Source organism: Mesoplodon bidens, assembly GCF_964165515.1.
Source record: "Mesoplodon bidens genome assembly, chromosome: 1".
In the NCBI taxonomy this organism is placed as follows: domain Eukaryota; kingdom Metazoa; phylum Chordata; class Mammalia; order Artiodactyla; family Ziphiidae; genus Mesoplodon; species Mesoplodon bidens.
The window spans coordinates 208508915-208526841 of NC_138176.1; the positions used below are offsets into that span (position 1 = coordinate 208508915).

Genomic DNA, 17927 nt, shown 5'->3' on the forward strand with positions numbered 1-17927 from the left:
CCCTTTCATGATGAAAGGGGTCGAATGTAATCAACTTGCTACCAGACAGCTGACTACATCTCCCAAGGAATGGTGCTGTCATGGCAACTCATTGTTGGCCTCTGCTCTTGGCAGGTCAAGTACTCACCAGTAGCAGTAGCCAGATAAATGTTGGTGTGAGAAAGTCTTATCTTGTTGATCTGTGTGCACAGACTTAGTCCATGTTGCCATGGCCGTTTGTATATAGACACATTGAGCATGCATCCAAGTGCATCCAAGCATGCATCCACAGTCTTATTTTGGTGTTCAAAGAATGAATCATCTTGTCCACGTGATTATTAAAAACTCCTGTGCAATAGATACATTGCCGAACATTCATATGGGATGCTCTTACCCTTACATTCTGTTCTCAGAAAAACTTCTAAGTCCAACAGTGTACCTCTTCCCTGATCTTCCACTTGTTCTTCTCCTTGGCTGTTGTCCATGGTAAATCATTGATCTGTACTTCTAACCATCTTTTCTATACAAAATGGACAGTAAGTTGTACTGCCTGAAGTTGTGTACAGTGCTGCCGTCTTAAATGGGATTATATTGTAAGCAGTTGTTCACATTCAGCTGGTTCTAACAGTTATGTAAACTCTGTAAAACAAGTTCAAGGTTTTTCTCCCACTTTATCTGATCATAAAGAATTCTGCAAAGTGCAGTAGATATTGGTTGAAGGAGGCTTTTTTTCTTTTGCCTCTCTCATACAGTCTCTTGGTAAAAATGTGTTAGCAGCATTTATGGCTTACTATTTAAAGTGAACATTTAAGATACCAATTACTGTAATTGAAGGTGAGAATGCAGATATGGTTATAGAATTTTGGAAGAGATTTAACATTGGAGCGGCCTTTACCACCATTTTAGAAGCCTGGAGTGATGTAACAAAAGAGTGTTTGCATTATGTATCGTGGAAAATTTTTCTTGGCTTGATTTTTGATTTTGAAGAACTTGAAGCTTCAGAGAAATTTTTTTAAATTCACAAGCAGTTGGTTTAGGAAAACAAGTTGGATTTGAGGAGATAGAAAATAAAGATGTTGGAGAGCTAGAATCCCACCCTGATGATCTAACCACAGAAGACTTGGAACAATTTGCTGCTGACGGCCATGTGGATGCAGATGATGATGATGACAGTGATAATGAAAATCAAAAGTTTACACCATGACAGATTAACAATAAAGTTATCAGGTGTTTTAAATGTTGTTGAAAACAGTTTTACTCTTTACTTCAGCCTTGTCTTTACTGAAGATAGTGGCTTTAATGCTGAACATAGTAGGAGAGTTGTTCATGGCATCCAGTTGAATCTTGAACCTAACGGGCAGCTTTATTTGTTTTATTTTTTTCTTAAATATATATATTTTTAAATTTATTTATCTTATCCATTTTTTGGGGGGCTGCGTTGGGTCTTCATTGCTGCACGCGGGCTTTCTCTAGTCCAGGTGAGCCGGGGCTACTCTTCATTGAAGCGCGCAGGCTTCTCATTGCGGTCTCTTGTTGCAGTTGCAGAGCACGGGCTATAGGTGCGCGGGCTTCAGTAGTTGTGGCACGTGGGCTCAGTAGTTGTGGCGCACGGGCTTAGTTGCTCCACAGCGTGTGGGATCTTCCTGGACCAGGGCTTGAACCCGTGTCCCCTGCATTGGCAGGCGATTCTTAACCACTGTGCCACCAGGGAAATCCCAGGCAGCTTTAATATGAGAGGAGGAGGCTAGCAAAGTTAGCAGAAATTTATTGATTTTATTTATTTGTTTATTTTTAAGTTAATATTTATATTTTCAGCCATACAGCAGAGATAGCACAAGGACAGTGAGTCACACCTTTCCATAACTGTTCATTTTCAGATAACCATTCATCTACCATTTCATAGTAACTCATAAGCTACAACTCTTCCAATGTTAACATCCCCAAGCAAACTTGAGTCCATATTTATTGTAGTATTTACGTATTTCTTAACCATTTAATGTGTAAAATTATGCTACCCTTCTTTTAAGGTTTCTTCCTTTTTTTAAATGTGTCACTAATGAAGTTTTTAAATGTTATACCTCTAACACAATTTTTCTCAAACACGGTAGCTTTTATTTTCATGATTTTGCACGTGCAATAATTTTTGGAAATGGATGTGTCATGTTATAGCGGAACAGATTGTAGTTGTCAGCGGAAGAGGACAGGACCTTTCTTTGAAGCCATGTGGGTCTCTGCCATGATTTTCCTGTTGGGGATTTCCAGAGACTTCAATACAACATCCTTATGAGCCACAGATTCTTTGGGAATCACTGCATTTACTTACTGGTCACAAAACCCAAGTGGCAAAGGACCTTGCACTGCACCCTGGACCTGCTACAGAGCCTTGTCTTAATCTGGGCCCCATTCCTGACAGGCTTAAGGGCTCTTCATAAACCGATCAGAGCGGCACACACTGTACTGAAGTATACATTGCCTCCAGGATCCAAAGAAGCCCACTGAAGTGTTGTGCCTCTCTCTCGGAGGCGCCAGTGCCAGCCATTTGTCTTTTTTTTTTTTTTTTTTTTTTCCCAGAGTGGAATTTGCAGCATGCTCCAGATTGGACCCCTGTATAATTCATGAAAGTGGTGGGCCCAGGATTTGAGGGTGGTTATTTTCTACTCTAGCATGCATGTTTCTTACTAAGGCCATCTAAAAATAGCCACTGCTTGCTGCTTATCAAGTCCAGTCCGTGTGACGTCTTCAGTATAGAGGATCAAAGTGGTATACTGTGGACTGTCAGAGTCCACAAAACTATCCAAGTCCTTGAATACTGTTTTATGAAAGAGAGATGGAGATTTACCATAGCTCTGAAAACAGTGAAGGTGTATCCATCACTGACCCTGCCCAGACAAAAGCAGATTGCTTCTACTAGTCTTTTCTAATTACTGCTAGAGTAATAGTCTCATAGTTATATTGATTTTTCTCTAGTAAAAATAGCAGCTACAGTTGGGGTCGTCACCTGTTTGTTTATGATAATCTACTTCTCTATGACCCATTCAGCTTTTGTATAGGCCACGGAGGCACATTACCCTGAGATCTGGGATGGTGGAGTCAGTCTCTGCAGTTATGTCAGAAATATGGTGTTGCTGCTGCTGCTTCTTCAGAGGGACAGTGCTAGTGCCTTAGAATTGGTATTTTCTACAATTATGGCCCCTAATCCGTGGGTCAAGGAGCTAATGTGGGATTTCTGGCAGTAACAAATTTGTCAGTTGCATTCTGAAACCAGAAAAATAACCACAGGATTGCTTCATAACCCCTGGACCCACTAAGACGATTTGAGCCCAAAGGTTGTGTATCACCTGGCTACTGTAAAGCTCGAGCATAACCACTGAACTGCAAGGTATTTTCAGTCACCAGGTATTAGCAGAGCTGATGGAAGTGTGGGGTCTGAGAGCAAAGAGCAAATCGGCACACGACCTTCTGAATGTTTAATTTGTGTTGTCACATATTGAATTCCCAAAAGATATTTACTGTTTTCCAAATTTTTTTTTTTTTGCGGTACGCGGGCCTCTCACTGTTGTGGCCTCTCCCGCTGCGGAGCACAGGCTCCGCACGCGCAGCCTTAGCGGCCATGGCTCACAGGCCCAGCCGCTCCGCGGCATGTGGGATCTTCCCGGACCGGAGCACGAACCCATGTCCCCTGCATCAGCAGGCGGACTCTCAACCACTGTGCCACCAGGGAAGCCCCTGTTTTCCAAATATTTTAACTTGTTTTCTTTAGGTGAAATTCACATAGCATAAAATTAACCATTAAAAATTCAGCGGCATTTAGTACATTCACAGTGTTGTATAACTACCACTCCTATCTAGTCCCAAAACATTTTTATCACCCAACAATAGCATGCTGTATTTTTAAAGCAGTTTCTCCCCATTCTCTTCTCCCCCTAGCCCCTGCCAACCACCAGTCAGTTTTTTCTGTCTCTGGATTTACCTATTCTGAGTATTTCATATAAATGTAATCATAAAATATATGACCTTTTGTGTCTAGCTTCTTTCGCTTAGCTTGATATTTTTGAGGTTCATCCATGTTGTAGCATGTGTCAGGACTTCATTCCTTTCTTTAGGGCTGATAATACTCAGTTTTATGTGCATACTACAGTTTGTTTATTCATACTTTGATGACGTCTGACTCATTTCAAATCATGAATGTGCTATGTGAATGACTAAAGTTTAGGAAACACTTAGATAATGGAAAAACACTGATCTAGGGTTAGACACCTAAGTTTCTATTTGTACCTCAGCTGGTTATTACCCATCTGTGACCTTTAAAAGGATTGTTCTTCGAGTTTCAGTGTCTTCATCTGCAAAGCGAGAATTATGGTATGAATTTTTGATGGCTTCGAAATGCTTTCTCCAAATATTAATGTTTTATTATTCCCCTGCTCAAAATCCTCTTGCTTTCTGAGTAAAGGCTGACCTCAGTTTGGCACTCCAGACCTTTAAGCAATATTAGCGCTGGTCTAATTTTTAAGCTTTATAGCATATCCACGGTCTCTGTGCTCCAGCCAACACAGGCCACTTACTATTACAAAAACACATCTAGTTTTCTTCTTCCTACTCCTAACTTACATACCATCTTATGTCTCTGTCGTGTGGAACTTCATCTTATTCCTGTGTGCAAGAAAGGTATCACTCACAATTTAGATATTTCTCTCTTAGTGAAAGAAAAAAATAGTATTGTTGTTGGATAAGAAAGGAGGTAAAAGAGAAAGTATGAAACTGTGCTTTTCTCTCTCATGTTTGTGTAGCATGTGGTACAGTTCCTAGCAAAGTAGATAAATGCTTTTAGATTGACTAAAATGCAAGATTTCTCTTATATATGAACCCAAGGAATCTTTTTTTGTTTAAATGTGGAATTTTAACCAGTTTCTTCAAATGAAGTTAAGTGACAGAGGAAAGAGATAGTGTTTATAAGTAGCCACAGTTCCCAAATTAATGTTTAATTTATATATTATTCAGTTTTGTATAAGTTTCTTTGTCACTGTGTCATTTTTGTTGTGACTGAGCAGTTAATATTTAAACCATTCAAGACTGAAGTAAAAGTAAACTTTTTTTCTCTCAGTATTTGAAATTTGTAGAGGATATGAAATTGTCAGCATGGATGAGGTGTTTTGGTTTGGTTTGGTTCGGTTCGGTTTTTGCCATTAGCTTGGAGAGACTTCAGTATACCTGAATTATTTCGAGTCAGTTTGAGGATCATTCTAGTTGTTTTAGCAGATTTAGCTCATTTGGAGCGTTGTATGAGTGAAGTGTGAGTTATTGGATATGTAGTCAAGGTCTTTTGAGTGATCTAAAACCAGTAATATTTTTTATCCCTAAGATATAAATTTGTCAATTTTCACTTGAACAAAAAGAAACATATTTGGATTCTTCTTGATCGAATGTGAAAACTTCCAAATCAAGTCAAAATACAAATGTGATTGTCTTAAGACTGTTGTTATTGATGATATCTTAAATTGGTTCTCTTTTTTTACCTCCCCATTAGGGAGAAGAATCAAATGAGTCTGCAGAATCTAGCAGTAATTGGGAAAAACAGGAAAGTATTGTGTTGAAATTGCAAAAGGAATTTCCTAATTTTGATAAAGAGGTGAGGAATCATGTGCAGAAATTTAATCAGTATGTACTAAGTGTTTGTATTACAAAATAGTCTTTTGAGATCAACCATGTGAAAAGCTTAGGGTGAGTTTTGCACTGTTCTGATTAAATATTCTTATTTATCAGTATTATAAAATATCTTTGTACTGCTAGTTTACATTATTTATTTAGCTTATTTGCTAACTATAGTATCAGCATTATAATGGTAACATCATATAATCATAACAAACATAACTGTAGTAACAACTGTCATCTCATATAAAATGCAGATCCTCTACAAAGCCATCTATAATCCCAAGTCACTTGTTTTAGCTTTCTTCATATTCTCATCCTTTAAATTTTTCCTGAAGAATTTTAAAGTGTAATACTATATTTCAGTGTCTTAATAAGCTTTGGTGTATTTGCTAGATAGTAAAAATACTTTCAGGGTCAGTAAAGACCCATGCCAAGCATGCCAGTGCTAAAAATGCCTGTGTTTAATCACCTTATTGTACTTGAAAACACATTATTTGTTTAACATTGGGAATACATTTACACTTGTATTGATTTATTCAGATAGTACATCTGCTAAATTCTGATGAGCTGCATGCAAAGTCTTGTTGCTATAGTGGTTCTTTGCACATGTTCAAATTACATGTTTTGAAGTTGGCAGTTTATAAAAGCCTAGCTGCATGTTGCAGTTTAATTGAGCAAACAGTTTTTCATACTCCAGTGTTCAGAGCACTTCATAGCAAGAGTAGAAATGCAAAAACTATCAAGCTTCCTTCCCTTTGAAGAAATTTACAAAAGTGAAATTAAATATACAGAAAGCATTTGTAAAGCAACATAAAAACAAGTGTGAAATAACCAGATATGAATTCTATTAAGTTTTCAGGTGATTTACTTATTTTTAAAAGAGCATAAAAGTTTTCAACAAGTTGTTAATTTTAGATTTTTAATAAAGAGATCAATGACTTATTTCTAGGAATTAAGGGAAGTACTCAAGGAACATGAATGGATGTACACAGAGGCTTTAGAATCTTTAAAAGTGTTTGCGGAAGACCAAGGTAATTATCTGTTCTATGTCATTACAGAAAATTCATACTTCCCAATATATTATATCTTAGTATATAAGAAAATAGTAAACCTATTAGCTAATAACCAGAGAATGGGATTGCACGAGATGTTAGAAACCAGTTCCCAAATGTTTTGGCCTGTTCTTTACTGCAGTGTAAAATGAAACAATAAACATTTTTTTCTATTTGGCTAACTTTTTTTGATAGTTAAGTCTACTTATAAACTACCATGTTTTATTGAGTACAAAAGAAACTTTTTTTTTTTTTTACATTTTAACACCTCTTAGGAAAGATCTTACAATTGCTGGGGTCTTATAATCACTATAACGTAGATGTCCTAGCCTGCACTTACATGAATATCAAAAGCACCAGTATCAGAAACTTATAAGATGGTTATCACTGGCATGGAAGAAAGTCCCTGATCCCATAGTGGAACATTTTTAACGTTAGGAACCAAAGGGTAGAGAAGTAGTGGGGAGGCGTTGAATCACACATGTTTAGTAACATCCTTAAGAAGAAATCAAGTAGACTAGCTCTTCTTAATTGCAAAGCCAGCTTTTTAAAAGGCCAACACAATGGCTTTAGGTTTTTTGTTGTTTTTGTCCTTTTTTAATGAATTATTTTAGAAAATGCTACACAACAAATGCTCTCGATGGCACAGAGAATGATATTGGGTGGAGAAAAGAAAACCACCAATATCACCAATTCTGAGTCTGGAAAAAGATTCAGAAGGGAAAGATTAGGAATGTGAAGAAATGTTGAGAATATTCAGTTTATTTTGCTTATTTTTTAATATGTGTACAAGAATGAATGTATGATAATATGCAAGTCTAAAAGCTCTTTGAGTAAACCATAAACATTCTAAATAACAAAATACTGTGTTAAAGAGTAACTTAATATTTCTTACTAGTACATAAAATAAGTGTACCTTCGATCACAGGCATCTTAGAAATCCATGGAATATGATAGCATAATCAGTGATGAAGTAGTGGTGCTTTTTAATAACATATTTAAATGATTTTTGGTAATGATGAACCTAGAATAGTGGGGATGGGTGATGGAAAAATTAGTCATACTATGGATAGTTTTAATTTAGGATGAGCATTATTTTTGCTACACCCATCAGTTTTGGCCTGGGGGTGTGGCTGCTCAATAACATCTGGGACATCTTATATATATGCAGCTGCCATTTATATTCTCAGGATCTTTGACAGAAAATGAGGATTTACATTTAATTCGTTTTTAAAAGTTGTCACCTATTTTTGAAACTATTTCAATTCATTGTATAACTTCAAATTCTACTTCAGTATTTCTCTTTAAAGTATATCAAGATTTAACAATAAATTATAGTTGAATTCTGTATTAAAAAAAGCATGAATACTTGTATAAATAATTTTGTTACTTGAAGTTTTATTTAATTTTATCTTTAATGTAGTTATTTAATTTATATTAATTTATATTTAATCTATATCTTTCTAATGTAGTTATTTTTGTCTTTGTACGCAGATATGCAATATGCTTCACCAAGTGAGTTTCCAAACGGAAAAGAAGTTTCTTCAAGAAGTCAAAATTATCCTAAAAACGCAGCTAAAACAAAACTGAAACAGAAATGTTCCATGAAACCACAAAATGGTTTTAACAAGAAACGTAAGAAAAATGTATTTAATCCTAAAAGAGTTATTGAAGACTCTGAATATGATTCAGGTTCTGATGTCGGTAGTTCATTAGACGAGGACTATAGTAGTGGAGAAGAAGTGATGGAGGACGGCTATAAAGGTAAAATTCTTCACTTCCTTCAAGACGCTTCAATTGGTGAACTTACTTTGATTCCTCAGTGTTCTCAGAAAAAGGCTCAGAAGATAACAGAACTCCGGCCCTTTAATAGTTGGGAAGCTCTGGTAAGGCTACATTCTTTTTTTCCGCCCCCCCCCCCCCCCCCGTGTGTGTGTATTTAATTCACAGTACTGTTTATAGTCAAGGTATCTTCAGCCCAGGGAAGCATAGATGGGTGGCCTTATCCTGTGTAGAGTCAAACATTACTTTCATTCTAAGCCAATAGTATTTCAAATAGTGTCATATGACCTAATTTTGAATGAATTAAGGGGTGATTTTCCTGAAAAACCCCAAGCTGATTGGCTGGGAATACTGTCACTCATTCTTTTGCATAGAAACTTGGTTCATTTCACTGCAGAAGAAGAAATTAGAGCTTACATTTAGGAAGGAGTTGTTTGCTAGCCTGTTCTGATCTGTTACTACTGAGACACAATGCAGAAAGCAAGAATGTGGTGGAAGTTTTACTACAACTACTTGAAGAGCAGTATGGTCCAGGGGAGCTCCATGATTTAAAATGCCAGCCTAAGTGTTTTATGCTTCACCACAGAAGAAGCAATTGTTTATCTTATTTTTCTTTTAAAAGTGACAGCTCAATCTCTAACATGTTTTTCTTGGTTAAACAATACGGCCATTTTATGGAGTGTAGCAGGCTGCAGCGTTTTTAATTGGAAAGATAGAAAAGTGTGTGGAAGCCTAGAATTCAAGCGTTAGGTGAAGGGAAGGCATAAGCACTGGTAAGTACACTTTGCATGATCATTTTCTGGAATTTCATTTGCTGTAAACAAGTTTTATCTAAAATACCTGTATTTTGAGTTTCATAAATGTCAACAGTCAGCAAATCTTATTCATACAGAGAAATGTAAGAACTCTGTCTTTTAAAGTTTGCTTCATATTGTGAAAATGTGGGGTTTTATAGCATGGATTCTAAACAGGCCCTCCTGTGAAAGCAGTATGGATGATTTTTTACAGCTTTAGAATGTGAAGTCACATCAATAGTGACTCTTGATGTTTTATAAATTTTTAGGAAGTTTTATTCCCTAACTTAGGGAGTAAAGTTGCTTTGTGATTAATCTTATACTTGGGACAAATCTATGTGAACCTAAGTTCCCTTTGATGAGTATCTCGAAGTGGCAAGGTGGGAAGGTCCCTGAACAATGATTGTAAATAGCATTTTCTAAAAAATTAAAATATTTGAAAAATATAGAAACATTACTACTATTTCATGGCTTTAAAAATAAATAAATAAATAAAGATATTCGTTTTGCCTAAAGCCTTTGCTTTTCCAGAGAACATCTGTCAAAGCAGGCCCTTTGAAAACTTGTTCGGCTTTGCCTAAGTGATTTATTTGTTAAAGTATTTGCTGAAGGGCGTTCTTGTTCTTCTTTTCTTCATTTTCTTCTTTCTTTTAATCTTTAATGGTCTCCTATGTCATTACAGAGTTGGGTTGCTCGGGCTTGTTGGAATTCTTAATTTACTTAATAAGGAATGCAATTATCTGCACCAGTGTGTTCAGTCACTGTGACTACTTGCCCACATATCTTATAGTAAAAAGTGAATTATACCAGAGTTATATGTGCCAGATGCTTTTAAAAATATTCAGTAACTTAACATGTAGAAAGCATATTTCCCCTACTAATTAATTGGCATAGTTTAAATTAGTCTTGACATGAATTTGGAGATTATGCATTATCTACTTAAACCTCCTATAGCATCTTGTCCTCTTTCTGAAAGTTGAATACAGAGACAATTTTTGCTAGCCATTCATCTAAATGCTGATTATTTTATGTAACAGTTAAAAAGTAAACTTGCCACTTGAGTTTAGCGAATACAGGGCTTAGCTATTCTGAAAAAGTTAGTGAACACAAGTTCCTGGAAATGAACAGTTTAGCAAGTCAGTGTATATGAGCTTTGAGTTTTAATTTGTTTAGAACTTTCAGCTTCTACTTTCATTTACTTTAGAATTTTGAATATGACTGATTTAAAGATCAATTTAATGTCTTAAAGTCATCAAAGGAAAGGTCAGTATTATGTACATTTTGGTAAAAAAAAATTATATAATTAACTTCTTCCCTATTAATCAGAGAGGCTTGCTAATGTACCTGTGAACTACTTCAGAATTAAACAAAAGAAAAAGCATTTACTTTTGTTTTCATGGCTACTGTTTTTAGAAATTCTTAAGAGAATTAATTGAAATTTTAATTTTGTTCCTCAGTCATACTTTAATGAAAATTACAAGGCATTATATATTAAGAACAATGTGCAAATGTCTAATAAACTCTTAACATTATTGTTGAATCTTATTAGTTTAGTCTTCAGGATTGGGGAATTTGGCAGAACTTTAAAACTCATTAATATTTCATTACAATGCATACTGAGCCAACAAATCAAAGTAAACACATATTTTAATTATGACTTTTTGCTAAAACAGAAGTCTCCATAACATTGATAGGTTAAATGTAATCATTGGTATTTCATTGTGTTATTATAAACTTAATTTGAATGTGAAAATTATTTTAGCAGTGCCTTTTAAAACAAAAGCTGAAAAGTTGTACATTATGATTATGACTTATTGTCAAAGAATTACACTTCTAAAAAATTTAAATGCTCTGAGATGGTCTAGTCACCCTTATTTTATTTACATGAAGAAAATTTGGTTATTTAACGAAATAAGTTCTTTATGTTAAGGGTATTTATGTTTGCAGCTTTATACCCTTTTTAAAAATCAAAATCTAAATAGTGTTTGTCAGATTTTCTTCATAATTTTTCCATTTCTCTTATTTTTCTGCTTCATAGCAGTAAAGTATGTGCTTATGGTAAGAGATCACATCATTAAATCATGTAGACTTTGGAAACAAAGCCAGCCAAAATGTCATTAGTTTAAAAATGTGTACTGTTAATGTGCTAAAATTGGGGCTTTTATTGCCAGATTTCACACATTTGATGGCTTCAGTTCACCAACCACCTACTGAATTTTTATCTAGCTTTGTGCAAAATAGGGTGGAGATGCTATTATGTCTATGATAATCTTATTATGTTGCATCTTTGTACTTTAATCAGAATCGTAGTTTATACTGATCAAATCAAGATTCATGAATAGTTCATTCATAAATAGCTCAATCTAAAAATTTTTCATATGTGCATTTACTTCCTTAACATTTAGATCAGCATAAATGCAGTTTTCTTTGATTGTTAACCAAGCAGCCCGGGTTTACCTCATGTGGAAACATTACTCTCGTCATTGTGCTGCTCCCACTAGTAACTTAGACCACAGGTTTTCTTTTTTGCTTTATTGTAAAATGTCTGTCTAAATTTGTGACTCGAAGAATTGTAATGCATACTGCTTCCTAATAGGGTGGCTTCAGTAAAGTGTGTGATTACTGTATTCAGGCTTTGTTTTCATTTTTGTTGAGTTTGATATTTATTTTGAAATTATAAATGCATTTTGAGTACTTTGTAGGCTGCTCCCAGGTATTTATAGTATTTAAGACTCCTGTCCTCAATAATGTTACTCCTTAGGTGGGGAATTAAATCTGCTTTTAAACAATTTCCCCCTTCCTATAGAAATTCAACATTATTTTTACTGTAAGAGTGACACATGGTGGCAAGAGTAGGTACTTCAGTCTGTGACCTTTTTAAAAAGATAAAGACCTTAAAGTAATACTTGACTTTTTAATCAAAGAGATAGTAATCAGGACCATGTTGATGCTCTTTTATCATGTAATTATCCAGTTAAGTAGCAATTACTTTTTTTCTCTTTTATCCCTCAGAAAATAGCTTTATCATTTTTTTGAAGAACGATTTGTTTTCTTTGTCTAAAATTGAAACAGTACATGCGAGAACAAAGAAGAAAATCAAGTTTAGCCAAAATTCTACCAAAGATACTCCCCACTTAAGACTTTATTGAGCATCCATTTATGAATATGTTTGTATATTTCATTATGTAATTAGGATCGTATTTGCTGTGCTCATCAATAACTTTAGATTTCCTAGTGGATCCCGCATTTACAGAGTACTTTGTATTTCTTAGGTCTTGTTTTAGTGAAGCTAAGTAACTTACAGGATTGTTAAATGCTTTTTGTCTTCAGAAAGCAGTAACATAACAGTAGAGTGTTCTTACACCTTTCCTTAGGGGCAGACACCCATTTTCCCTGCCCCACACACACGTAATAAAAGTGTTTTGGAATTAAATGTTGGGCTTTTTAAAATGTTTTTATTTTTTTATTATTTATGCGTGTATTTAGATCAAGTTAAAAAATTCTACAGGCTTGTTCTCCCTGAAAATCCATATCCATCCCCTTCTCCAGCCTATTTCCTGTACCACAGATAACTGCTTCTACATCTTCTGTCTGATTCTTATCACTTCCATATCTAGGAATATAAAGATAATGCTTTTTAAAAATTTTTCAGTTGCAGGCCTTATCTTTTGATATGACATAGGCATTATAGCATTGTGGTAGGATTAGCTCTCTTCTCGCTGTCTGTCTCACCTCACATGCCCATTTCCCATTCCCCAGTCCTATCAATATGTTAATAATGTGGTAATTTTGAAAATCATTTTTTAGTATCTACATTGTTAGACTATGCAAATGCCTTTTATAGCTGAGCCATGTAATACACTACATGATTACTTTTTTTCCTTGCTCAGCATTTTGTTTTCCCTACTTATTAGTTGTCTTGGTTTTTCTGTTTTCTTAGTTTTGTATATACTTATTACTTCAGCTCTAAATTCTTCCCTAGTTGTCTAAATTTCCCCTCAGTTTTTAGACACTTCAGATATTTTGTCAGTTTCATCTTCTTGAAAAAGTCTCTTCTGGAGTCTTACGACCGACGGTAGGGGAACAGCTGTGATATTGGAATCTCATTTCCCCAACATCCTGAGAAATGTTGTTTTTCTCTGTGTTGGTTCTCTTGTTTCGGAATTCCATTCATGCCTCTTTATTTATTCCCTTGGTTTTATAAATACCATACTTGAGGGTGGGTAAATAATATAGTGGAGCTAGATGGCCTGGTTTTGAGTCCCAATTCTGACATTTTCTAGCAACTTACAAGACCTTAAGCAAGTTCTCTCTCTGTTCCTGTATTTCTTCTCTAAGTGGGATGTAATTATGATACTGACCTCTGGAGAAGGCTAAGGATTAAATAAAGTAAGTGCCCGTTCAATTGTCTGTCTCTTAAAAAATGTTAGCTGCAGATATCCACAATATTTTGTGTTGGAAGTTTTGTATATATTATTAGTGAAATGTTAAGAAATGGTTATATATTACCTACAATATATTAAGACTACATTTTTCAGCCTCCCTTTGGTAATTTGACAAATTCCTCTCCAGAGATGTAAGCAGAAGTATACCACGATTTTTGGAAAGCGGCCTTAAAGGATCTCTTCTTCCTGTTGGTTGAGATGTCAGTGTGATGAGGACTCACATGTTGAGGATATTGAAACAACAAAGTAGAAGAAGATTTTTTTTTTTGCAGTATGCGGGCCTCTCACTGCTGTGGCCTCTCCCGTTGCGGAGCACAGGCTCCGGACGCGCAGGCTCAGCAGCCATGGCTCACGGGCCCAGCCGCTCTGCGGCATGTGGGATCCTCCCGGACCGGGGCACAAACCCGCGTCCCCTGCATCGGCAGGCGGACTCTCAACCACTGCGCCACCACGGAAGCCCCCTAAAATAGAATTCTTGATTTTGGAACCACTGTACCAGATCTGAACTGCCCCCTGGGGTCTTCATTTACATGAGAGAGAAATAAACTTATGTTTTAGTTAAACCCCTGATGTTTTGGGTTTACTGTCAGCCATAACTGAACTTAATTCTAGCAAATTTATCAAACAATGAAACTTTTTCCTCGAAAATCTGTCTACTGATGTCGTGCATTCATGAACAGTGTACCACTACTAGTTAGATCTAAATTCTAAACCAGCAGCAATAATTTGGATCATCTGTAATGTTGGTTGGCTTGTATGGAAAGAGGGTAAAGAGAGTGGGAAGCCTCGGGGAGTTAAGTTGAAACTTTGACTTCAGAAATAACCAAAATGTCAAGTTCATTAAAAGTCTCAATCAAACTGTTGCAGCATCATGAAGTAAGAGTAAGAGTTGCTCTTTGCACACCCCTTCATGGCCCCTACAAAAATATCAAACATAAAAATGAGAATGCTAAATGAACCCTCATGTACTCATCACCAGGTTCAGTTACCAGCTTATGTCTGATCTTGTTTCATCTACCCTCTCCGTTCCCTCCTCCCCGTCTCCCTTTCCCTCTCTCTCTCTCTCTGTCCCTCCCCCTCCCCCCTTCCTGTAATATCTTTGGTGAAGAAACTGGATCATTTGTTCTATAGCTTCCCAGCCTGGGCTTTTCTGGTTATATTTTCTGTGGAATAAGGATTAGAATTAAATGCTCCCATCAGTACTATTACATGGTTGGTGGTATGTTCTTTCATCAGGAAATGGTAATGGCTGGTTGTTTCTTTTTTTTTTAATGGATGTTTCTCTCTTACTTCTCTAGGTTCTGACAATACTGAATTGATCTTACTTGAGTCAAAACAGTTCTTTCTGATTTCTGGACTTCCTAAATCCTAGATTATATTACTCTCCGTGTGAAAAGTACCCATGAAATTTTGGTTTTTCCCTTATAATACCAGTTGTTAAGGCTTAAAATTGTATGTCGCATGTCTTTCCCAGTGACTATAAACCACACGAGGACAAGGGACTATGTCTGTATACCAGGTACTTTCACCAGCCAGGGTAGTACTTAACTACAAAAGAAAAGAAAAGAAAAAAAACCAACACAATAAATGGCAATTGGTTACAGAAAAAAGGGTTTTTGTTTTTTAACTTTTTATTTTATAGAGGAGTATAGCCGATTAACAATGTTGTGATAGTTTCATGTGCACAGCAAAGTGACTGAGCCATACATATACATGCATCCATTCTCCCCCACATTCCCCTCCCATCCAGGCTTCCACATAACATTGAGCAGAGTTCCCTGTGCTATACAGTAGGTCCTTGTTGGTTATCCATTTTAAATATAGCAGTGTGTACATGTCAATCCCACCCTTCCCCCCTGTGTTTTTTAACTTTTAAGGTTTGTTTTGTTTTGTTTTGGGAAGTACTAGTTTTAGTGAAAAGAGAAGAGCATACACTTTGGAATCTTTTATCCTGCTTAGTGACCTTGGAAATTGAATCTTAGTTTATTCATCCAGAACTGGTGGACTGATCTTGCAGTTGTGAGGACTTCATGAGTTAGTGAATAAAAGACACCTAGTAGTTTCTGGCACATACAAAGCACACAATATATGTTCCTTCTTTTTTTTTTCCTGGTTATTCTCGTTGGTTCTCTCACACACATATCGCAAACACACTACCCCACAGTAGACATGAGATTGGTTTTTTGACCTATAATTTTGGGGTTCCATTTAAAAATAAAAATATTTTAATTAAAAGTTCTAGTAGAACCTCATTAAAATCTTCAAGGCACTGATTCTTACATATCCTGTTCTTTATGTGTAAATCTTTTCCCTGGAAAGTACAGAGTGGGAGATTACATTGTGATTATGAATGTTGTCCTTGTGAAAATATAAAGTAGTGTACAAATAACTTTATTTCACAATGCCATTTTGTGGCATGCTAAGTTTTTGGTTTGTTTTGTTTTTTTATTCCTGCAGTACAGTAATAACATGGCTTTGGAATAGATGAGTAAGTTTCATTTCTACCAACCTACTCTAGGTTAAATATGAAAAATACATGTTAGTATAAACTGCATTTTTAATGAAATTTTCTTAGTATATCCTCTAAGTATTGAATTTCTATTGCTTGAGCTTCTCTGTGAACTTAGAAATACTGTGTTCATGGGGATTATTTAGAGCTGTTAATGGATTCTTGTCATAACTTGAAAGAATATGCTAAATACGATACCATGAATCAAAACCATGTGTGGCTTTATTCTAACAGATGGTTTTAGTTTAGTTTCCTTTATTCTGTTCTGGATTATGGTATTTTTCTTGTTGCCCAAAAAACAGCTTTCAAATAGCTACTGGGCTTTTTTCTAATCGTTTATACTAAAAATATTTTTTTGTACAGTTCTTCAGGATATATTTTTTTCAGCTATCTATTTGGGAAAATTCTAATTCTGTTACAGCTTTTACTTTGTAAAGTATTCAGTCAGTGTCTCCTTTAGAAAAATAAATACAAATACATTTTGAAAGAAATTCTGAGTTTTCATACAAACCTATTTATACAAGTCTTGTATTGAAATTGATACTATTCTTAAGTTTTATGAAATTATGGAATTGGTCACGGTATACTTTTGATTCACACAATATCTTTCCAAGTAGTAGTGGTCTCAGTTTAGAGTAAAATATCAAGTGACAGATAATAATTGGAGTTTTGAAAGCTTGAGGGGTTGTACTGTGATGACATAGAGCAAAGTATGTTTTAGGAAAATTAATCTTATATTCATAGGAAGTGACAAAAATGGAGGCAAGAGATCTAGTATGCAGTTTTTATATTTGGCAGTATTACCTTTGGTAATAGTCATAAATCTGAGGTTTTGAAGACAAAACCTGATAGGAGACATTAACAATTACTTTAGAGTTTCTCCCATAAGAGAACAGCTACCAGGGGTCAGGGTAGCAAGCTTGGGATGGTGCGTTTTAAGGAGAAAGGTATGTTTTATTTCAACATGATGAGTTTGAGGTAACAGTGGGATTTATCAAAGTGAAACGTGAGAATGCAAATGCAGGTTCTCTTCACATTTGATTAAGGTCATTAGTAAAAGTTTAACAAACTTTTTTCCCTCACAGAGAAAGAAATTGGCTCCCTATTTACTAGATCTGAACTGTTAAATTATTTTTCTTTCCATGCCATAGTTCACAAAGATGTCCAAAACGAATGGCTTATCAGAAGATTTGATATGGCACTGTAAAACACTGATCCAAGAAAGGGATGTAGTTATAAGGCTTATGAACAAATGTGAAGACATTTCAAATAAATTGACAAAACAAGTTACCATGCTCACTGGAAATGGAGGTGGATGGAACATAGAACAACCCTCCATTCTAAACCAAAGGTAATACTTGTTGTATGTACCTATTCATTATTTTATCTCAGTTGTATAAAAATGTTGAAGGTATTCCTGTATTGTGCCTAGGAAACTTAAATGTGCAAATGGTAGGAAAACGAATGTTTAAAAGGGAAACCCAGGGTTTCCTATAATGGCACGTAAGTGGTATATGAATTGTTTTTCATTGATCGCCACCCCCCAATCAGGATATTTTACTCCATTATCACATTGTAAATTAGAGGGAGGAGATATTATGGTCTTATGTAACCTATGTTTTCCTTGTCTGATGACATATAATTTCATATATAATCACAGAAACTGAAAAGGTGGTTTTAGCTACCTCTTAATTTAGTGCTTCAGAGAGTCAGCTGC

The 17927-nt window shown here is 35.5% G+C and overlaps 1 protein-coding gene across 3 annotated transcripts in view; it reads left to right on the forward strand.

The window, feature by feature from the left end:
- SMARCAD1 (SNF2 related chromatin remodeling ATPase with DExD box 1) overlaps positions 1-17927 on the forward strand; it is a 71768-nt gene that overhangs the window by 34279 nt on the left and 19562 nt on the right. For all 3 annotated transcript variants that reach the window (XM_081227981.1, XM_081227980.1, XM_081227982.1), the window contains exons 7-10: positions 5504-5605; positions 6578-6659; positions 8175-8566; positions 17362-17561. In XM_081227981.1, the coding sequence (XP_081084107.1) occupies positions 5504-5605; positions 6578-6659; positions 8175-8566; positions 17362-17561 (776 nt within the window). The remainder of the gene's footprint in view (positions 1-5503; positions 5606-6577; positions 6660-8174; positions 8567-17361; positions 17562-17927) is intronic.